A 24,685-nucleotide genomic window follows, 5' to 3' on the forward strand; every position below is an offset into this window, starting at 1 on the left:
TTTTCCCACGTGCTTTGTGGAGACTTCAGATGTGTTTTTGCTAAATTTAGCCAGGCTTGGACGTTTTTCTTCATAGGAAAAGGCTTCTGTCTTGTCACTCTACCCCATAGCCCAGACATATGAAGAATACGGGAGATTGTTGTCACCTGTACCACACAGCCAGTACTTGGCAGATATTGCTGCAGCTCCTTTAATGTTGCTGTAGGCCTCTTGGAAGCCTCCTTGACCAGTTTTCTTCTCGTCTTTTCATCAATTTTGGAGGGACGTCCAGTTCTTGGTAATGTCACTGTTGTGCTATATTTTCCCACTTGATGAATATCTTTACTGTGTTCCATGGTATATCTAATGCCTTGCAAAATTCTTTTTGTACCCTTTTCCTGACTGATACCTTTTAACAATGAAATCCCTCTGATGCTTTGGAAGCTCTCGGCGGACCATGGCTTTTGCTGTAGGATGCGACTAAGAAAATGACAGGAAAGACCTACTAGAACAGCTGAACTTTATTTGGGGTTAATTAGAGGCGCTTTAAATGATGGCAGGTGTGTACTGACTGCTGTTTATGTGATTGTTTAATTCTGAACACTGCTACATCCCACACTTATGTATTCGCATAATTTTTACTCCCCCCCCACCCCCCAAAAAAGAAAATTTGTTTGTTTTTCAATTGAGTTGTACAGTTTATAGGTCACATTAATCCTAGGTTCACACTAACACCAGGAATGAAATCGTGCGAGTTCAGCTGAACTCACAATTTCATTCCCGCATGTCAGTCCCGACTTCGTGGGCGATTTCAGAGACATCTGTGCGGGTTTCTGCACAGATGTCTATTGAAATTGCACCCTGAAGTCGCCAAAAGTAGTACAGAAACTACCTTTGGGAATCGGAATCGGGAACCCCACCCCACTGATGCAAGACATTTTTTTTGCCAACTGACACCAACAATGGGGCACCATTTCTCCCACCGACACCAACAATAGGGCACTATTCCCCCCCAGTAATGGCGCACTAATCCTCCCCTAATACCTAATGTGGCGATGTTTACTTCCACTGATACCAGGGACATTTACTGTCCCTCCCCCCTATAGTCTGAAGGACAATAAACTGGCCCTTTTTGTTTAGAAAGTTTGGAGACCCCTGCTTTAGCGGCTCCAGAAACAAAAAATAAACGTACTTCTTTTTTTTTTAACCTGCAAAAAATGTGCATTTTATTATTTTTTGTTAAAAGGTGAACTTCTCCTTTTAATTGACAGCTGAAGCTGCTAGCAGGCTTTTTAGTGCTGAAGCTTATTTTATACTGCTGCCAGATTTTTTTTAAAAGGCGAGTCAGCATTCCCATTGAGATGTTTTGATTTCTTATATGCCTGCTTCACATGGGCCTCAGCTTTTATAAGAGCTGTGTTTGCAGAGTTTTCAGCAAGCTTTGTTAAAGCTTTTAGGCTCGGTTCACATATGAGCCGCATGTGGCTCACAGCAGGGGTCCGGGGCGTGCTGGTTCACCGTTTCAGGTCCGAATTTTGGGCTGAATTTGGACCTGAAACGGACCAAAAGACACACCATCGCTTTTCTGCAAAATGGCACTGGATCCGCTACGGAGATATGTGAACCCGGCTCCATAGAGAGCCGGTCAAAATCTTCTGCTATTGCGAATTGGATGTGGTTATCCCGCATCCAATTCGCAATGATGTGAACCCAGCCTTAAAGTACCATTTGGTTCCAGTTTGTAAATGCTGAACACCGAGGCTAATGGGAGTGGTGATTGCCACTTTAAACAAGCTACTAGCAAGCTTCAGCACTTCATGAACCTTGATGAAAACCTGCTGAAGCTTGCTAGCAGATTGCTTAAAGTGGCAATCAGCACTCCCATTAGGTTATGTGTTCAACATTAACAAACTAGAGGCACTTACTACTTTAATAGTTTCAGCAAAGCTTGCTGAAAGCTCTGCAAATGCTTTGTCAAAGCCTGCTGTTCACAGTGCTCTTATGTGTGAAACTGGCCTTAAAGTCTTCAATAGAGCTGCTCAGAGCTTGTGTGGTATAGCTGCCTGAGGAGCCGCACTGCTGCCTTCTCTTTCATACTAGTCCTGACAAAAGCCACAGTTGCCTAATTGCTGGTCCAAGTCTCCCACCACCCACCCACGCTCTGTATGTGATGAGTATTGTCTGCCATGCCACCACATGTGACCGGATCTCCGAAGCCCTGTTCTGTGTGATTTGCATAAATGCCCCCTTTCTCCTCGGGCTCTTTTTAATGTGCGAATGACTTTTATTGAAGAAGCTAGAGCACAGATATTGGATCTGTTTCCTGCTGAAGCAAAACTGCAGTTTCCTTAAAAAAAAAAAAATCTCTGGGGGAAGGTGAACAGCGCTGTTACAACTCCTGATTAATTAGATGAATGCCCCGTAGCTCGCGTCGCGTGTAGGGGGGTGTAGGGGTGGGTGCAGTTGGCAGTGAAGGTGTAAACAATGAATGTAATTGAATAAATCACAGCTTGTGTGAGATGGAGAGCTCAGTCTTGCCTTTGGCTGAATGTGTGATTTCTGTGTGAAGAGTCCCAAGTTGTTACTGAGTGTGATCGCTGCATGATAATACTCTCTCTCCCACATAGTAGTTTACTTTGTGCTAGCTGGAGTGGTGTGTGTCTTTGTCTACTGAGCTGTAAGCGAACATATTTTTTTTCCCTTTGGTAAAGAGATGTATATTAGGCCTCATATAGCTACATGTACTAAGCAAGAACTGATTTTATTGCTCATAGGAGCCAATTAATTTCACTCTCTTCCTCTGCTGTAGGAGACTAAAAGGCAAAATCTACTTGATATGGGTAACAAAGGCATTTTTTTTTTTTTTTTTTAACCCATACAAAGACCCTATGAACCATTGTGTATCTAAATTTTGTGATGTTTGGATTATTAGGCAACACATTTATGAACCAAGTAAATGATTACAGACCATCTTTATGACTGCAAATTCTGTTTCTGCCTTGAATGATTAAAGGTGCTCTTCGCTCAGAATAAAAAAATTAAAGAAAAAAGTCTTGAAATGCATATGGGAACACAACTTACCTGCTCAGTACTTCATTTTTCAACCAGGCATAGCTTCTCTGCACCAGTCCTTTTTAGTCCCTAACTCTCAAAACAAAAACAAAAAAAACACCTGCAAGGCAACGGCGTAATGTGTTAGTATGCATTGCGTACTAGCACATTATGAATACTCATCTTGGAGGGGGCTGACATCTTCCACCGGTCTTTATTCTGGGTTCACTATGTGATTGGCCGGAGCTGCGATGACGTCACGCAGGTGCAAATCCATTCTAGCACAAAGCTCTGAAGGTCCAGCAAGGTATGGAAGACCTTTAGAGCGCATGCACCGGTGACGTAACTGGCTGCATCCAGGATGAATGTCTTCTAAACGGTGCACGTTTAGGAGATATTCATTTTACCTACGGGTAAGCTTTATTATAGATTTTACCTGTAGGTAAAAATGACCAAGCAGGGTTTACTACCGCTTTAAAGTGTTACTGAACCCCCCAGAGTAAAATCGTTTATATGCAGTAAAGCATGCTTTATTATACTCACTGTAGAACCTAAGACTAAGGGGTTCTACAGTGTAAAAAGGCTGTTTGATTCTGTCTTCTCTGACCCCCCCCCTTCTTTTAATGTCCCCAATCCATCTGCTGATAGAACAGAGCCCTAGGAGGCACTCTGCACATGCTCAGTTTGGTGTGTATTGGTAGAGATTTTTTTTTTTGGGAGGGTGCATGCGATCAGCACAGGGTCAATCGGCACTGTCCAGAGGGTCAGGGGTCATGAGGAGATTGAACACTCCTTCTACAAGCTTTAACCAGACACTGATAGAAGTCACAAGACCGCTCTAACTGCTGATGAGAAAAGGTAATTAGCAGTTTATATTTATTAAAATAATTGCATTTCCATGTTCTGTGTGATGTGGGAGACCAGATATAGTGAATCCAGGGTCCTGGATTTAGTAACCCTTTAAAACTGCAGGTATCCTCCATGTTCACAATTAAGCATCTTTCTTCTTTCTTGGTATTGGTACCCATCTAATGGATGACTATAGTCAAAAAAGGCTGCAGAAGTTCCTTAGTCACCACTTTTCCCCAAATAATCTTTCATCCCTAAACTGATAGCACTGTGCAAAGGAATAGAGCCATTACTGGAATGCAGGCCTCCATCTCCCAGTCTGAGTGCTGCATCGAAGGGATTGCAGAAAGCTAGTACAGTATAACTGATTGGGGGGGGGGGGGGGGGGGGCGCCAGGAACCAGGCACCAGGAACCAGGAACCAGGCACCGTCCCTTTGCCTGTGAGAACTGGGAGCAAACTGTAGTGGCAATCCAGCTACCCCCATACTTAGAATACTAATCTTCAATCAAAATTCAGGCCCACGCTGCCTAGAAAATGCATTGCGACACTCAGAAGTTTCCAGGTGTTGTATATTGAGTGGTAGCAGAAGTATACAATTGCTTAAAAGCAAAACTACACTGCATCTGAGCACCACAAACCAAAAACGCTATTTTATTTATTTTTAATATTCAAAGCAAACCCATCCATCTATGCTTTATTTTGCTGAGAAATCACTTTGAAAAATAACCTTCTAGCATTTCTGGCTATGGCCATCTTAGTAAGGGCAGATGATTCATGTAGCATTTACTTCCTGAAATCCATCTGCCCTTAGCCATGCAGGCAGGGGGGTGTGCTAAGCTGAGAAAACCCCTCCTGAAGATTCCTGGGATGTATGACATCATTTGCCTAGGCATATTAGAAACCAGGGAGACACTGAAGAAATGTAAAAAAAGTTTTAAAACAAGTAAATAAAATATACTTTCCTATACATTTACTAATGCTAACAGCATGAGGATTAATAATTTAATTTGGGATGTACTGGAATGCCAAGTAAAGTATAACTAAAGGCAAAACATTTTTTTAAAGTTTTGGACAGAGTGGAGAAGGGATTAGGACACCTGTCAGTTTTTATTGCAGTCTGTGTACCGTTAGGGAGTGTCTCCTTCTCTATTTGTCCTGTTTACCATTATTTTTGAAAGTAAAAAAAAAATCCCAAATTTTATGTTTTTCCCATAAAAGTAATAGAAGGGAAATCCTCCAATGGGGACACTAGTTCTGGTCCCCAAGGAATTCCCCTAAGTTGCAGGGATTTCCCCTCACTTCCTGTTTCTCTGCAATGGGATACAGATGGCGAAAAAAAAAAAATCTGACAGGGGTTATAGCCCTCCCTTACTCTATCCAAAATGAAAAAAAATGTTTTGCCTATAGTTCTTCTTTTTCGTTTTCCAACAACACGACTCCAAGTGGGACCTGTCTTCACCTTGCGCACTTCATTTTAAAGGTCTGAACAAGTTTTATTAAGGAGGGGTTACACACTGCAAGAAAATCGAGTGAATATTCGTCCGATCTTTCTCATTGTTTTACAACAAGTTGCAAGCGAGGAAGAAAATAATGTACAAAGATTCTCGTACGACAAAGGCTTTTTTTTTTTTTTTTTTTTTTTTGTCTATTGTTTCTGATCATGCACAGTCTTTTTTTTTTTTTTTTTTTTTTCAATTTTTTTTCCTGTACACAATAAATGAAAATCGTTCATTCTGGATCCTGTACGAGAATTTTTGTAGTTTGATCCTTCGGAAATTTTCGTTTGAAAGGTTGGAATCGACTGTCGAAAGTTGTGTACAATTGTGCGATTGTTCGCCCAATTTTCTTCTAGTGTGTACGAGACTTGGAACACCAGGCAAACATCAATCAATAAGACCCCTTTCACACTGGGGCGCTTTTCAGGCGGTTTAAAAATAGCGCCTGTAAAGCGCCTCTCAAGCCACCCCAGTGTGAAAGCCTGAGTGCTTTCGCTCTGGGGCGGTGCGCTTGCAGGACAGGGAAAAAAAGTCCTGCAAACAGCATCTTTGGGGCAGTGCGGGAGCGGTGTATACACTGCTCCCGCATCGCTCCTGCCCGTTGCCCATTGAACCCTTTCTTCGGCTGCTAGCGGGGGTTAAAAGCGCACCGCTATAACAGCCGGCATCGCCCCAGTGTGAAAGGGGTTTAACAGATGTGTAACCAGTGAGCCATTTTCCCCTTGAAGCGGGAAGCAAAGCCTTCGGCATTAACAGTACCCTTCACTGAAAACGTACTGAATGCAGGCATTTGGAGGGATGACCACATACTTTTAGCCATTTGTGTATTTGTACTAAAGCAGGAGCTGATTGGTTTGATGCTCCCTGTCAAGCACTGCAAACTGTCAGGACTAAATCAAGGAGTAGAAGAATTAAACAATCTTGGCCCACAATAATTTCTATTGATTTCTCCCTCCCATTTTAGGAGCTCCTGTGTTACAAGTACGTACAGCGACCGGGTGTGGAGGGACATTTACAGCTACTTTGGCAGAGAAGTTTCCCAAGTCCCCTGCTGTGCATGGCCGTTGTAGATTTGACCTGCGATGGGCTGTATGAACTGGCCATTGTGTGTCTAAAAGGACTACACATACTGCAGGTGAGTTCTTGTTTTACCCTTCCAAATGTTGTTGTGTTTCCTTTTTTTTTTTTTTTTTTTTTTTTTTTTATATTGTATTAATGTTTTAAAATGGCCCTTTTAGTAATTTACCTGTTACATATCTAAATAAAACTTGGTTACAGTCACTCAACATCCCCGGAAGAGGAAGATTGTTGTGGCAGGATAAAGTATTTCCTCCGCTTTTGATCCAGGGGGGCTCTGAACTCTGGATTTTTACACTGACTGGTCTCGGGGTGAAAGGCAGCAGCTGATTGAGGCAACATTTATACTCACATCCAAGAACGGGGGGGATCTACTAAAACTGGAGCACACAGAATCTGGTGCAACTGTGCATAGTAATGAATCGGCTTCTAACTTCAACTTGTTTATTTACACTCTGACAAAAAAAAAACTTAGAAGTTGATTGGTTACTATTAACGGCACCAGATTCTGTGTGCTCCAGTTTTAGTAAATCTCCCCCCAAAGGGTACTCTGCATTTAGAGCTGCACGATTCTGGCTAAAATGAGGATCCATAATTTTTTTGCTTAGAATAAAGATCACGATTCTCGGGCTATAACATTATCTTTCACATTATACAAAAAAATTGGGCTAACTTTTTACTGTTTTTAGTTTTTTTGTAGTGTATTTTTTCCAAAAAATTGTGTTTAAAAGACCCGATGCACAAATACGGGGTGACATAAAATATTGCAACAACTGCCATTTTATTCCTTAGGGTCTCTGCTAAAAAATATATATAATGTTTGGGGGTTCCAAGTAATTTTCTAGCAAAAAATACTGATTTAAACTTGTAAGCAACTAGTGTCAGAAAAAGGTTTAGTCTTTTAAAGAGGAACTGCAGTCTGCTATCCTAATTTGTAATAAAAACATCTTTGCCATTCTGAAGCTTCCCTCCAACCACTTTACAAATTTTTATATATATATATATATATATATATATATATATATATATATATATATATATATATATATATATATATATATATATATGACTGTGATACTGTACTTGCCAAATATGCTGCAGAAATCTCCCTCCACTGAGTCTGGCTGCAACCATTTTAACTATGGGCAGCTGAAACTGTTGCCTGTTCACTTCCTGGATTTACACAGTGGCACACCTCCCAGCTCTGCAACCCTCATTGGCCCTCTTATGACTCATCCCCCTCCCTTCCTGGAAAACTCTCACTAGAGAGAGAGAGCTGTGCATGATGTCATAAGCCTAGGCTAATGACCAGACCACAAACAGGGCGTGGGCTGTATAAGGTATTTACTGGCAGAAAAAAAATGTTTTACTATCCAAAGTTAAAACTACAAGGGCAGAAGATTTAATAAATGGAAAGATGACAAAATGACTGAAGGTCCGCTTTAAAAAGTGGATGTAAACCCAATTCATGAAATTTGAGGTGGACACATATAGCTATAGTGTTTTCTGATCTCTCTCCAAAGCACTGTGTCCCCTGGCTTTCTCCTGCTCCGTAGCGGCCTGATAACTTCTGACAAGTTCTTCGACACAGGACATAAAAGCAGCCTGAAATTTGTGTGGTGGGTGGTTGCTATAAATAGATTAGAAGACAGCATGCCCTCTCACAGCAGAGCTCTGCACATTCCTTCCTTCCTTTGCCAATGTGGGGTGGGGGTGTGTGCCTTTTCTCCAATTGGCTATCTTGGCTGTATGCCCAGACTTCACACTCAGTCCTGAACAGGAAGAGAAAATCTGTTGCACTTTCTAAAGCAGCGGTCTCAAACTGGCGGTCCTCCAGGTGATGTGAAACTACAAGTCCCATGAGGCATTGCACTGCTTAAAGTGGTTAAACTGACCTAATTTACAGACCGAAGTTCATTCCTTTGATCTAAGAACAAAATGTTACAATGTTTCTATCTATCTCTGATGTTGTGATAAACTTGGCAAGCTGCCTGGATTTTTTTTTTGTCAGCTGTCAGAAGTGAGCAGAGAACTCTCTTCACTTATTACATAGAATCGGGGGAAATTCTTTTTTAAGATCGGTAGGGAGGGCAAATCGCGTTTTTGATTCTTTAACGATTAATCTTGCAGTTCTATCTGCATTCATTAGGCTTTACATGATTAGGTCTTTTCTGGGTCATCATTGTGGATTCATAAGTAGATGCTGAACCTGAATACAGAATGTTTTGGCAGTAGCTGGAAGAAATACCATAATCTCAGTGACAGGTAATAAATACCTATGTCTCGCACACATAAAATATATATATATATATAATTTTTTTTTTTTTTTTTTTTTTTTTGGTTGGGTAGAAATAGTTGAAAGTGGTTCTAAAGGCAGAAGGTTTTGTATCTTAATGCATATTATGCTTTATGATAAAAAGCCATCTGTGTGCAGCAGCCCCCCTAAAACTTACCTGAGCCCCATCTCAATCAAGCAATGTTGCACGAGAGCTTCGGCTGTCCGGACTCTTCCTCCTCATTAGCTAAGACAACAGTGGGCACCATTTGTCTCCCACTGCTGTCAATCAAAGTCAGTGAGCCAATGAGAAGAGGGGGGGTGGGGGCTGAGCCACGGCTTCGTGTTTGAATGAACACAGCAGTGGCTTGGCTCGGGTGCCCCTATAGCAAGCTGCTTGGTGTTGGGGGAATTCGGCAAGGAAGTGGTGCCAGGACCACTGGCGAGGGACCAGAGAAGAGGAGGATTAGGGCTGCTCTGTGCAAAACCACTGCACAGAGCAGGTAAGTGTAATATGTTTGTTATTTTTAAACAAAAATGCAAGAGTTTAATATCACTGTAATCCTTTTCGGCCGAACCAGTGCATATTTTGTACACATTTTTCATATTTCTGGCTTTTTTTCTTTTTTTTTTTAAATATATACCCTGCCTGCCATGCATGTGCATTGTACAGTCCTGGCATCTGAAAGAGCCAGGTGCAGAGACAGTGTAACCTGTGTGCAATTGCTTGGTGGTTAGGCTGTCGGACCAATGGCTGAAGAATAACCTAGGGTAAGAATAACCTGCGTAACATATTAAACCGGGGGGCCGCGAGCTTACTCCTTTATCCGGGGGCCCACAGGTACCACTTGGTGAGTCTGGAAGATTGCAGCGCGTCACTTTCTCTGCCCTGGTCAGTTGTCACCTGCTCAACCCTGTGCTTCCCCAACTTCATACCATTCTGGACCTTCAGTTGTGGGCGCGCTACGGGATAAAGACCCCTAGGGACATAATGCCTACCGTCACCCTGTTAACCTATTCACAAACAGCTAAGAGAATTTGTTTGCCGGGCTGGATGCTGTTACGGTACTTTCAGTTACAACATGCTGTTAGGTCCCAGTTCCCGCAGTCACCTACCCTTCAAGCTGATCATATTGAGCAGTTATTGGCCCCTGGAGACTTAGACAAGCCTCTCTCTCAGCACTCTATATTGCCCTTCTTTCAGTTGATTCACCCAATATTGAAAAATTGTGAGAGCACTGGATGAGGGGATATCTTCTCTCTGGACAGGGAGGCCTGGGAAGACTGTTTTGGAACAGGGACCAAAACTTGTAATTTCCCCTAAGGATAAATGAATTCAAGTCAAACTTCTTCACAGGATGTACTTTACTCCATCAAGGCTCCACAAAATGTTCACTGAGCGGGACCCTCTCTGTCCCTGTTGTAGACTCCAACTGGGATCATACCTGCATATGTTCTGTGATTGCCCTTCTATTGTGTCCTACTGGAAGGCTATCTTTGATGAGATAAATCTTAGGTTACAACTTACCTTATCGCCCACTCCTTGCTTGGCCCTATTGGGGATTCCAGATGATGAGCAGCGCTCCCATCATTCTAAACTACTAATCTAAACTGCTAATAAATAAATTCTGATGAAATGGTTGTCTTCAGTCCCACCTGATGTGTCCTCTTGGGAGGCTATGGTGAACTCGGCTCATCCCCTATATAAAATGACATCTTTATAAAGGGGATGCCGGTGTAGTTTCCCACTATGACAAGGTCGGTTTCTTTGGGTAGTATTGCATGAACTGTACTCATGATTGTTATAACTAACTATCTTTCACTGTCTACTGGTTCTGTGGTGGTCATGTTTGCCTGTCAAGATAGGCTATGTGTGTATGTTCCCTTATCTAACATTGTACTGGACTTTGGTTTGTATTTTATTATGCTGTATTGCTTATTTGAAAATAAAGCTCCTCCTGTTTTTGTAAAAAAAAAAAGTGGCACTATGCACATTGTGACTCTGCCTTTGGAACACGATGATGATTCAGGTCTGCTTTAAAGGAAACCTGTTTGGGGGGTAATGGCTGCCATTGCTGTTTTGTAAAAAATGCCTTTTAGCTGGTCAGTATGCTGACCCTCTTGCCTTCAATACTTCATAGTCCCAGGAATTGAGCATGCTGATATAGAATTCAAACTTTCTGTCTAAAAGTACTAAATCTAACAGTACAGTATAGCAGCCTAACAACTAGCATTTTCAGAAAGATGGCAGCCTCTTGTGTGTTTTTTTTTTTTTTTTTTTTTTTTTTTTTTTTTCCTCTTTTGACAAGTTTACGTTATAGGCGTTATTTCCAAAAAGTGTGTCTACAGACATCAGAGGAGGTTTGAACATTCATATGGCTGTAGTCCTGATCATGGCAGACATTCTGTGACCGGTCGTTTTCAGCAGAAGAGTCAGCCAGCCAGCTTGTGTTTTTCCTGGCTGATTGTTGGTGATTTCTCCCTACAGAGGCTATCAGAGGTGTTTGCAAATGACTTCTCCTTCCCTTATTATTGATATATACTGTATTTATTGGTGTATAACACTCACTTTTTCACCATGAAAATCGGGTGCAAATACAGTGTGTGTGTTATACATCAATACTTCAATTTTAGCTGCTTTGGAGGGGACAGGGAGGCAGGGGGCAGGACGAGCGCCATCAGATTACATACAGTAAGAATCTCCTGTTTACTTGGTGGCCTCTGTAATAGGAAGTCCCGTCTCCTGGGCCGCCATTGGACCACTGTTCTGTCTATCATAGGAGATTCTCACTGTATGTAATCTGTCGGCGCTCGTCCCGCCCCCCTCCCTGTCCCCTCTAGGCTGCAGATGGGCATCGATCAGGCTGCACTTATGGCAATGGTGAGGCTGCTGCACTGATGGCAATGGTGAGGCTGCTGTACTGATGGCAACGGTGAGGCTGCAGATGGGCACTGACCATTATTTTGCTTCAAAGTTCCTTATTTAAGTTTTTTTTTTTTTCCTGAAACTTCCCTCTTAAAATGAATGTGCGTGTTATACGACGATAAATACGGTACATGTTTGCCTGATGCACATTTTGTACTGAGATTTATCATGAGAGATTGACGGTCCTCAGCCCTATCAGGCACAATCCTTGTTTTGGGATGATTTATGTCTGTAGATGGATTAGATCACCCAAATAGATCCCATGAGTATCTTTTTGGAGAAGCTGAGTTTTTTTAAATCTGATTTTTAGCTTTAATCTGAAGCTACTGTGTTGAGGGCCCAATATTGATTTTATTTCTGCTTTATTAACCACTCATGTTGAAATACTGCCTCAATATGTCACAGAACATGTTGGCATTCATGGTTCCCTCAATGAACTGTATCTCCCCAGTGCCGGCAGCACTCATGCAGCCCCAGACCATGACACTCCCACCACCGTGCTTGATTGTGGGCAAGACACACTTGTCTTTGTACTCCTCACCTGGTTGCTGACACACACGCTTGACAATATCTGAACCAAATGAGTTTATCTTTGTCTCATCAGACCACAGGACATGGTTCCAGTAATCCATATCCTTAATCTGCTTGTCTTCAGGAAACTGCAGGCTTTCTTGTGCATCATCTTTAGAAGACGCTTCCTTCTGGGACGACAGCCATGCAGACCAGTTTGATGCAGTGTGCGGCGTATGGTCTAAGCACTGACAGGCTGACCCCCCACCCCTTCAACCTCTGCAGCAATGCTGGCAACACTCATATGTCTATTTCCCAAAGAAAACCTCTGGATATGGCGCTGAGCACGTGCATTCAACTTCTTTGGTCGACCATGGTGAGGCCTGTTCTGACTGGAACCTGTCCTGTTAAACCGCTCTATGGTCTTGGCCACCGTGCTGTAGCTCAGTTTCAGGGTCTTGACAATTTTGTTATAGCCTAGGCCATCTTTATGTAGAGCTACAATTCTTTTTTTCAGATCCTCAGAGAGTTCTTTGCCATGAGGTGCCATGTTGAACTTCCAGTGACCAGTATGAGAGAGTGAGAGTGATGACACCAAATTTAACACACCTGCTCCCCATTCACACCTGAGACCTTGTAACACTAACGAGTCACATGACACAGAGGAGGGAAAATGGCTAATTGGGCCCAATTTTGACTTAGGGGTGTACTCACTTTTGTTGTCAGCGGTTTAGACATTAATGGCTGTGTGTTAAGTTATTTTGTGGGGCCAGCAAATGTACACTGTTATACAAGCTGTACACTCACTACTTTACATTGTAGCAAAGTGTCATTTCTTCAGTGTTGTCACATGAAAAGATATAATAAAATATTTACAAAAATATGAGGGGTGTGTGTGTGTGTGTGTGTGTGTGTGTGTAGATATTATTTTTGGTGGGATTTGCAATTTTTTTTTTTCCTGTCGTACGGTATTTGCGCATATGCTTTTTGTGGTTTAGTGACTCCGAAAAAATTAAAGGATTTGTAATGGCAGCCAGGAAACAAGCATTTTCATTGGGAAGCTGAAACATTTTTTGTCACACAAGCTTTATTTAAAGGAATACAATACGTTTTTGTAATACAGGGGAAAAAAAAAAGCTACATTAGTCTTTTAATGGTGCAAGAAACATTTTTTGATTTGTTCATAGGCAAAAAGCACTATTGTTTGCTTTTTTAATGCATTAATGTTGCCTGCTTTAAAATAAAAAACAGAAATAAAGGCTGTAGTTGTGTTGGCAATAACCTGTATTACTCAATACTTCCATGTGGTGTCACTATTTCCATTCATATTTGAATGTATGCAGTCTTTTAACTGCAAGCCAGGTTCTAGTGCGGAGCAATCTACTGTACTGTAAATCTGAATATTGGTGTGTACATAACATAGATTTATTGGCCTTGCAAATAGAAAGCTTTGGTAAATAACAAATTTAAATACAAAACAAGGAGGCATAACCCACAAAACAAATTTTGAAGCAGTCCTATCACTAAAAATGCCCTTTTGAAACCCCTTTCACATGGACATTGTCTTTTCGGCAGGGGATCAGTTCAGTGTTTAGCTCAATTTAAAAACTAAAGCATTCATTTATAACAGACTACCTCCAATCCATTTTTTTCTGGACCTGGGCAGACTTTGAGGTAAGGATGTAAATGGAAACATGTCCATTTACATATGCCTGCCCCATAGACTTTAATGGAGCTTCTGATCAGGTCCGGCTGAAAAAGTAGCGAGTAGACCCGATCGGACCACCTGTGTGAAAGGGGCTTTATAGCTTGGGAAGACCATGCTCAATGATAATGAAAAGGTTACAATGTTTTTGAAGTAGGGCAATCTGGATATCATTCATTCATGGGCGTCCGCAGAACTTTTTCGGGGGGGGGGGGCATAATTTTAGGGTCACCCATGCACCACCCCTTTTTCAACAAGGTCATTATCACATTATCATGATCAGAGACTGCAGATGTAGTAAAGTCCCTAGAATAGGTAATGGATAATGGCCAACAGGCCCTTTTACCAGACCCAGCGAAACGACTGCAGTGATTCCTCCGGCTGGACGATCGCTCAGCAGGCTTGAATGGAGGAGAAGATTCGGATGCCGCACACCGGATGTAGTCAAAAAATTTTCACTTTATTGAAAAAATGGGATCATCAAAATAACAAGACTGTCATGCAGAAAGTACAGATAAGCTGACGCGTTTCGCACTCAGGACTGAGTGCTTACTCTGGGTTCCCTGGGGGTGACTCTGGTCAGTAGTGTAGCATGTCTGTACCCTGGTAGTGGCTCAGTCTTTCTCTCTCTGGTGGCGCTGGGCAGCGTGGCTCTCTCTGGTGGCGCTGGGCAGCGTGGCTCTCTCTGGTGGCGCTGGGCAGCGTGGCTCTCTCTCTGGCTTCCACCCAGCACTCTCCTGGTTCTTTGTTGTGTAGCACTCTCTCCCTCAGCTTTTTTCCAGGCTGCAGTCTCTCAATCTCTCTCTTGATCGAGCTGTAGCCTCCTCCCTGTGGAAAATGGGGCCGCCAATCTTTGGAACTACATGTCCCATGATGCTCTCCTCTCCTATTCTACTTTGATTGGCCATCAGTTATTGCCAATTTGGAAAAAACGGAGCGGGCAGGAAGCTGGGCGGGGAACCTGGTGAGAGCTGCCGTCTCTTCTCCCTGACAGGAGAAAGGGGGGGTGAGCGGGGGAAACCTCTGATAGCCTGCAGCTCGCCTTTCTCCTGTCACAGCGCCGCCGAGTTCTCTGCTGGACTGAGCAGGGAAAAGAGTCCGAAGTCAGATTACATTGATGGGTGGGCTTGACAGCACTTTGGTGTCACCCCACTGGCAGGTGGCACCCAGGTGCAGGCTGCCCACACCCCGATTAGCGACGCAACTGTACTGAATTTAAGATCTGATTCCGGGGGGGGGCACTTGACCCCCCTTGCCCCTATCTGTGGACGCCCATGCATTCATTCATGTGACCTGTCATGGCATTGGTCAAATGTATAATGCCAATCTAGAGAATTTTGAGAATGACATCGCCAGTCCTGCTGATGGACAGCCAAGTGTTAGAGGCTTGGTAAAACCATTAGAAATCGCTCAATAAGGCTGCTTTCACACTGGAGCAGGCGTTGACCGTTAAACGGCGCTAGTTTTAGTGACGCTTTACTGTCATTTTAACGTCGCTATTCAGCCGCTAGCGGGGCGCTTTTAATGAAGGGGTAAAAAGGCCCTGTGTAGTGCCGCTGCGCTTTGCAGGCGCTTCAGCAACGGTGCCCATTCGTTTCAGTGGGCAGAAGCGGTGGAGAAGCGGTGTATACACACCGCTATTTTTCCACTCCAAAGATGCTGCTAGCAGGACTTTTTTTAATGTCCTGCCAGCGCATCACCTCAGTTTGAAAGCACTCTAGCTTTCGCACTGAGACTGCAGGGGAGGTGTTTTGCAGGGCGCTATTTTTACCCCAAAAGTGCCTGAAAAACGCCCCAGTGTGAAAGGGGTCTAAAGGTTTTCTTTTTTTTTTTTTTTTAAGCATGTAAAAAGCCTGTTTATTTGATTTGCATATACCCGGATATTTAAAGTGGACACCCAAAGAATACCTAAAATGTAAATTGTAAACAATTTGAGTGAAATATTCTCAACACCTTTTTAGTAAATCGGCCTTGATATGTAATACATTTTCACAAAAAGGTATATTGCTTTTTTATTAAGTAAGGTTCTTGGTAAACCAGGGCAGTTCAAAGGTTTTATAGAAAAAATGCATAATTAGCGATCGCCTTAAAATTGTATACTTTATACCCTGGTGCCCAACCTGTGACCTTTTGGTATATGATGTGCGGCCCTCGGACCTCAGCAGTCTGAAGTGGGAACATTGATTAAGGCAGGGATATGCATTTAGCAGACCTCCAGCTGTTGCAGAACTACAAGTCCCATGAGGCATAGCAAGACTCTGACAGCCACAAGCATGACACCCATGAGGCATGATGGGTAGTTTTGCAACAGCTGGAGGTCCGCTAATTGCATACCCCTGGATTAGGGCAATAGTTTTTATCTCTGGCAGCCTTTCCAGGTTTTGTATTGTCTTCTGCAGCATGTCTCCAGGTCAAAAATGTAGCATGTGCACAGTCTCTGACCTTTATTTCATCTATTATAGCTGCAGTCTTACAGTCCTCTCGAGCATTACATGGATTGAAGATTATGTGCGGCCCTTTGGTGATGTCAGGGGCAACAGTTGGAGCCCCCTTTAGCTCATAAGTTGACAACCACTGCTTCAGTAGATCCAGAGATATGAGCAGCAGAAGCCATATGTAAATCTCAAATTCTGTTTCTCTCACCATGCAAGTCAATGGGAATGCAAAAGCAGCTTGAGGCAGGTTGATGCAGCTTAGGTCACCTGCAGGTAAAATGTACCTGTCAATGAACATGTCAGATTGACCTCCTATGCAAGCAGGATGCCCCTGAAAGCCTATTAACACAGGCCCTAATAGTTAAGCTTGGTCCCCTCTCCCTCTCACCTCCTAAGCTGGTTAGTCGGTGAATTTTGATATCCCATTAAGACCTTGTTGACAGGCTCTTGTTCATGTCAGAATTGCTTCTCCCCCCCCATACAATTTTATAGGAATGCAAAAGCAGCTTGATCCCTGGTTCACACCAGTGTGATTTGTCATGCAATGTGAAAATTCAAAATCGCATAACAAGTCACACCCCATTGCCGGCCGTGGAAACATCCCCCCCCCCCCCCCCCCAACACGCCTGAAAAACCGTAAATTGGCCCTTTGCTAAATACGTTTTGGAGACTCCTGTTCTAGTATGTATCTGCATGCAGTCAGGCCATATAAGTGAATAGCTATGCATTGACTGTACAAACTCACCCACAGAGCAAAGTTTGAGCCCTTGTAAGCACTAATCGTTCACGAAAAACCAGACAGGCTGGTTGTACACAAGTCAATCGATAGATCGACTTGTGTACAGCCAGGGTTTGCCATACATGGATTGAAATTTGGCCTTTCTCTGCTAAGCCAGTTTAAGGCCCAGATTTGCATAGAAGTAACAGCATATCGCTCTCGATCTGGTGATTGTTTCGATCTGTGGTTTTCACTGAAGACCTTTGCAGATGCTTTGTTCCATCATATGCTCTGCTTACATTGCCAAGGTCAGTTGCAGGGAAGAGTTTTCCACATTTAAAAACAATCTAGGTTTTTTTTTTTTTTTTATGTCTAGTTTTTATTACTATGGGTAACTTTAATAATGTCCAAAATTTAGTGTTTAAGCAGTTGCCTAAGGTCTAGAAATTTTCTACAGAAAGGCAAGGTACAAAGTTAAAAAAAAAAATTTCCTGTAGGGTTGCACCTTGTACTTGAAAAACACTGAAGAGACGTACTGAAAATCTGAAACAGGTTTTGATTAAATGCATTTCCAGCACTCTGTGTTTTATCAAGGCAGATAGTGTCCCCTTCTTAACACCTGCTCGGTCGCTGCCATCAGCTTGATTAATACTTACCCAGAGGCTCCTAATTAGATGGCTGATGACCGTTATTGTTCCTTGTGAACATTAGCATACCACAATAGACAGCAGGTGCAAAGCTCTTTTGTTGTTTTATAGCCGCAGAAGGTCATATCTCTGGCTACAAATGGCCTGATTGTCCATCACAGCTCTGTGTCCAGTTGCAATATGCATCTTTTTACTATTTCTTTGCAGCTATATTTAAATAAGGTTGTAGCCTGGTCCTGCCTTCTGACACATTCCCTGCACAGAAGGGGGGCGGGTGACAGTGATTGATGTGTGAATTTCTGTATCCCTCAGAGCTCCAACCAAATCCCTTTTAGGCCTCACATACATTTGCATATTATAGCTGCAGTAATGTGCCATGTACTAAAATAAGCGTCATATTAAATGGTATTTCTGTGTGCAACATGTTTACCTTTGTTGATTGGTAATAAAAAGCGAAGGTTGGTGATGAATGCAAAAGTGGTCACTTTGAATACCCAATCATGTTCAAGGGGGGAAATGATACCCAATCATGTTCAAGGGGGAAAATATTCTACAAACACATAATTGGATATTCAAAGTGAACACAAACTTCATTTTATTCACTAACATGCACCTTCCTAAGAGAACAGCCTAATCTCCCCTTTTTATTACATCAACTCCACTGTTTCTGCTTGCAAATTCCTTTGCCACCTGCCTGAATAGTGGACTATAGAGGACTATCCTTCAACTGCTGAAATGTTCCTGTGCTCTCGTCCTTCCACAGACTACCTAAACTTTTTTTCTTCATTTCCCAGTACTTGAAAAGATATCAAATGTCTGGCAACTTCCTAATCTGAGTTTTCATGCGTCGGGTGTAGGGAAGATAATACACAGACAAGCTGATGATATATAAACAAACCGCAAACTATTATAGTAGCAGTGAATATAATACATATAGTTAATTTCATATAATACATAACTGGGGCTTTCCAACCGGAGCTGTCAGGTTTTTTTGGTGCAACCCACCGGTTATAAAAAAAAAAACAGTTAAGCCCCGTACACATGATCAGACTTTCCGAAGGGAAATTTCCGAAGGATCATGCGACCACTTTGACAGATCGTTGTCTGCAGGGAGAGTGCAGTAAGCACGTTCTCAGCACAGAAACATTGGCTGCCCAGTGACACATGTGGCGTTGGGCATTAAAACCCACCCTTTTGTCGCTGCACATGTGTTAATGTGGGCGGCAACAGGTTAGGCTGCATTCACACCTGAACATTTTCAGCTCGTAAAACGCCCAACAAGCAAAATCCCATTAATTTCAATGGCACCTGTTCACATCTGAGCGTTTTGTCACCTGAAGCAAAATGTCTGAAAAACGCCCTAAGCTCAAAAAGGAACATGAGCTTCTTTGGGGCAGATTACAGGCGTTTTTCTACCTTTTTTACATTGGTGACCTGAACAAAATCGTGACAAAAACGCGTCAAAATCACGGTAAAAATGTGCGACTTTGAAACGCTCAGGTCTGAATGCAGCCTTAATATATTAAAGGGCTTTTTGTTTACAGAAGCTAATAGTGAGATCCTCATCATAGTTCCTGATACTTTTCCTGTACAATTCAGAACTAGGGTGACCACATTTCCAAACTGGTTTTCAGGGACACCCCCTATCATGCACCGGTCAGTGACTTAACAAGGGGGCGGTGCCACCATGTGACGTCGCTGGGTGTCCCTGCCCCTTCCATAGTATTAAGTATTTGTTTCATGTATGTTAGCTGAACATTGCAGCTGCAGACGGCCACTTAGATTTACAGAGTGTAATTGTTCTTACAATGTTGGGCTAACATACATGAATCAAATGCTTTTTATATCTAAGGCACTAAAGTTGTATATAAAACCCCGTACTTTATACTACAAAGCGAATACAAATAACCTGAGGGATCTGAAGTAAAAACTGCACTTACACTGACCTATCTGTCCACTACACTGCCCCTTACACTGACCTACACTGACCTACCTGTCCCCTACACTGACCTACCTGTCCCCTACACTGACCTACCTGTCCCCTACACTGACCTACCTGTCCCCTACACTGACCTACCTGTCCCCTACACTGACCTACCTGTCCCCTACACTGACCTACCTGTCCCCTACACCGAGAGGGGGTGAGTGAAAGGAGGGGGGTGAAAGTGACCCCCCCCCATCCACTGCCTGCAGTCCCTCTTGTGCCCGTCTGTGGGTAGCTGTGTGTGATGAACCTACCTCCCGCCCATCCTCGTCCTCTGGGCCCTTGGTCAGCCTGTCTTCCTTCTTGTTAATGACAGTGACAGCTAGTAGAGGAGGCTGGATAAAGTGTGCAGGCTCTGGGAGGTTCCAGGGATGCTGTGGCCACTGCTTCTCAGGTCACGGTGGCCGGCGCTGAGGTCTTCTCCCACTCCCTTCTGGGCTGTTGGTTCTACAAGCCTCGTGCTGGTCACCGCTCCCTGTTTCTAGCTACTGTGGGCGCCGGCTTTAGCTCCGCCTCCGTTGCCCTGCACCCCGCTGCCACTAGGCCAGCGGGATGGTCACTCTCTAGGCTCATAGCATGACAAAGGGGTGGCGGCAGGGCTCCGCTCAAAGGGCAGCTTCTTTGGGTCCCAGGAGCACTAGCTTGGAGGAGGTGGAAGTGAAATCCTCCTCCGCTTTCAACGCTGGGCAGGGAGGGAGTCACAGCCGTGATGTCACTGGTTGCTAGATGCCAGGCGACTCTAGCAACCAGTGATCAGGAGTACAGTCAGGTGGAGGCAGAGCCAGCGCTATGGCGGCTCAGTCCGCCCCTGTCCCATGAATTCCTGAATGCTCCCAGTGTCCGTTTCATTCTGGGACACTGTATTGTCCCGGAATAAAGGTGACTGGGGGCAGAAATTTAAATTACATGACACGTAGGCCTACTCAGAACTTTTGAATGTTCCCACCTGTTCCCACCTTTTGACAGTTCTAGTACCTCCTGCAGCATTCTCCATAATATGGCAGGTACCCTGTGATCTTTTTCACTAAACTTTAGGTCACACATAAGGAACAGTGTGTTTTTTTTTTTTTTTAATTCATGACGAGGACAAAGATTTTTAATTTACTGAAAAGAATAATGTAACTGGAGACACTTTTTTTGGCTCGTTTAAAACAGCTGTGTATTAATATTATCTATATTTTGGTGCTTTCTTCATTACATAATGGACAATTAATCTTTTTCGCTTTTTCTCTTTATACAGCACAGTTTGACAAAAACATCTCAGTGCCTCATCCAGCGGCTTCGAGAGAAGGTAGAACGCACCAAGATGTCAGATTTGACTGATACACAGAAGGATCCAGATTCTGAACAGCTACCTGACCACCCACCTGACTGCACCACAGATATTCAGATATGACTCCTCTCAGAGAGGGGACACGTGAAGGAAAGATCAACTTCTGTTAATCAGGTGTAGGTTGGAGAATCAATAGCTGTTTGAGTTCTATTTTTGCCAAGACATAAAAGTGAACTTGTCCTGGCCTAAATAGTGCTTTGAGTGCACTTGTGCTTTTTTTCTCTGCCGCAAATGTACATATATCTGCATTCCATAGCCAAGGCCGCTGCATTGTTCTGCAGCAGAAATTTTTACACTGGCTGTGCCTGCAGACTCCATCTACATAGACATCTATGGGACTGTCTACCTAGTGCCTACAGCCACAAAAGAGTCTTTTTTTAGGGATTGACTGCAGAGACATGATCAGAGCAAAAGAAGATTTCAAAGGCAGGATGACTACGGTGGCTCAGACCACAGCTGTGTGTTGCATTGGCCAAAGGCGGCAGGATGGATTAGTGCACTTTCTGTGAAAGGTGACAATACTAAGACAACTGCAAGTATATGTGGTAAACTTTAAGCTACTTGTCTGTATGGAGCGGTTTGAATCTTAGGCTCAGACTGTTCACAGAGCCTTGAGTTCTTTTCAAGTAGAGATGAAGCCCTACCCTTTCTGGTACCTGAGGGCTTAATTTCTGCTTGATGAGCAATTGAGGCTTTGTGTATCGCCTGTACCTGGGATCCAAGGGTTTTCATGTGGACACAGGCGCTTAGGTAAAACACATATACTTGGTGCCTACAATTCAGCAGTGTTTTTGCCTTAAGCCAGTGGTCTCCAAACTGCGGCCTGGGGGCCGGGTTTGACCCTTTGCTTGCCTTTATCCAGCCCTTGGGGAATTATTCCTCCCACTGACACCAACAACAGGGTATAATTCCTTTCACTGATACCAACAATTGGGCACTATTCCTCCTACTGACACCAATGATGGGACACTATTCTTTTCACTGACACCAATGATGGAACACTATTCTTTTCACTGACACCAATGATGGGACACTATTCCTTCCTGCGATACCAACAATGGGGCAATATTCCTCTAATGCATACCTTTTGATGGGACATTGATTACTCCCATTGACGCCAGGACATTTTCTACCTTCACTGGCCACAGTTTGGCATCCTCAGGTCTGAAGGATAGTAAACTGGCCCTTTGTTTAAAAAGTCTGGAGACCCCTGCCTTAGGCACTACTGAGAAAATTTGAAATCCTGTTGGAGAACATACCACGGGTGTTCTGATGGCAGACAGTTCCCTTTGATTTTCTACACAGGGACTGAAACGTTGAGCAATTTGGGTTTTCCATGTTGGAAAAACTCCATGTACATTAATGTGCATTTATGAAGCTTGCCATTGTACGTCCACCCTTAGGTAAACCCAAACAGTGTTATGAGGGGGCCATAATAATTTTTAATCCGTAAAAATTTGAATACATTTTTTTGGTAACTGCCTTACAAAGTAACATTTCATTGAGTATTATATACTCCTGAATCTTGGGGCAAGATGCTATGGATATCATTACCAATAGGAACCAATATTTCTGTAGCCCTTAAAGTCTAAAACCTTGTGATTTAAACAAAAAAACTACACGTGTACATATTCTATAATCTTCCTAGTGCATATCAGCAGGAGTACATAGTAGTCGACCCATACATATAAAAGTATTTTAAGATCCAAGAAATCTGCCCTTTATTAATTCAGTTGAAATTGGAACTGGAGTATCAAATCATCTTCCATGTAGCTTCCCTATTTAACTTACAGACTATGGGGGATGGTTAACATTTTATAGCGAGTCTTTGGGAGAGATTTACTAAAACTGGAGAGTGCAAAATCTGGTGCAGCTATGCATAGAAGTCAATCATCATTTCAGGTTTAAGGCCTGGTTCACACGTATGCATTTTTTAGTGCATTTTCAGTTTTGCAGAAACACACTACAGTCCATTTAACATGGTTTCCTATGGATGTTGTTCACATCTGTGGATTTTATGAAAAGGGCCAGGGACTTTTTTCTGGTTTTTGGTTCCATAGACTTCAATGGATCGAAAGCGTGTATTGAAAAATGCAAACTGCAACCTGCATAAGTGTGAATCAGGCCTTATTATCCTGATTGAACAAGCTGAAGTTAGAAGCTGACTACCATGCACAGCTGCACCAGATTCTGAGTTTTAGTAAATATCCACCTTTGTTTTAGAGGCATATAAACATCAGCTCTTTGGCCTCATTTCTCCCTGACACTGTCCGTGCTTTTGCTGTACTAATTTAGAAAGTAGGAAGCAAAAGATCGTTACTGTAACTGCTCACTTCCTTATGAATCAATGTAAAGAGCAAATTGCTGAGTGTAGAAACTGAACATCAAGTCCATCAAATAGCTCTGTAGCATATGTCAAGTGGTATGCTGATTACTGTTCATTTCCTCCTGTATAATATGTACAGAACTGAAAGTAAATTTTCTCAATTTCATTCAAATAAACAATAGTTTCACGTTTTTTAATTATTTAATATTTATTTTTTTTGTTTAAAAAAATACTATTCAAGATCCTTCCCCTTTTTTACAGGTAGCTATATTTGCTAGTTTAATTACATGCAGGTAAATTGGCAGATTCAGCATGTAGTGTAGATTATTTTTAAAACTGACCTCTGAACTTCAGCAGTATTAAATTAAGAATGTTTATTAATATGTATCTATGGGAACCTTTTTTTTTTTTCTATTTCGACCCATTGGGAAGATTTCTCTTCACTTTCTGTCGAAAACATTATCTCTGTTGTAGGAAGTGAGTAAAAATCCCTAATAGGGGCATAGATACCAGTAAAAAGCTAGCAGGTGTTCTAGCCTCCCACAGCCTACTAATTAAAACGGTTTTACTGCCATTTGGACCCTATTTGAGAGATTTCTCCTCACTTCCTGCCCTGTTGAAAGTGGCCCTGGATGATGTGTCTCTGACTGTCCAGACATTGCAGAAGCTCAGGTCGATCCTGAACCTTCACAAATTTTCACTGACTCATCACTTGGGGGTACCTGGGGCTGGTCCAGGGCACTTGTCAAGCTTCAGTGTTCTTTCCCAAAGGTCTGGTTCACACTATCGTGGGTCTGCGGGACACATTTGCGCGAGCACAGCAGCCCATTTATTTGAATGGGCTGGTGTGCCTGCATTTTTTTTTATTCAGGAAACCGGTTCCTGTACCATTTTGAAAATGCAGCAACCAGGAAGTTGCATGGAGCTTTTTTGCACCATGCAATTTCCCGTGGTTCCAACAAACGAACTGGGTTTTGGATGTGTGGGGGTGCCATTAAGAATGGATGACAGCCCTGCGCGTTTTTGAAACAGTAGTGTGTTTTGGCTGGTTGTGGGTGCGGAAACTGGAGCGATTCCCGCAGCCACACACCATAGTGTGAACCAGGCTTAAAAAAAACTTCAGACTTGAAAACTTCAGTCTTGTGTTGGATTGTGTTTCTGAATCCAGGATTCATCAGACCCTAGTATCTGTGAGGGTCTTGGATTGATGGTAGCCTTTGATCGGAGCTCCTTTTGCTCAATTCTACTCCAGACATTTGCAACAGAACATTTATGTCATGGTGGGGAACAGCATTGATTGGGTTGATTTGGTTTTCCCTGACTTGGCTCCAAGATCTGATCTGGCACTGGAACTGGGGGAAGTTCCTTCTTC

The 24,685-nt window shown here is 42.9% G+C and overlaps 1 protein-coding gene across 1 annotated transcript in view; it reads left to right on the plus strand.

Moving 5' to 3' along the window:
- KPTN (kaptin, actin binding protein) overlaps positions 1 to 23,513 on the plus strand; it is a gene marked incomplete in the record, with an annotated part of 32,433 nt that extends 8,920 nt beyond the window's left edge. The window contains 2 exon segments of the mRNA XM_073598696.1: positions 6,342 to 6,512; positions 20,895 to 23,513. Of these exon segments, the coding sequence (XP_073454797.1) occupies positions 6,342 to 6,512; positions 20,895 to 21,050 (327 nt within the window).
- Between the last annotated feature and the right edge of the window lie 1,172 nt (positions 23,514 to 24,685).

This window comes from Aquarana catesbeiana, linkage group LG09 (assembly GCF_042186555.1).
Source record: "Aquarana catesbeiana isolate 2022-GZ linkage group LG09, ASM4218655v1, whole genome shotgun sequence".
Lineage (NCBI taxonomy): Eukaryota > Metazoa > Chordata > Amphibia > Anura > Ranidae > Aquarana > Aquarana catesbeiana.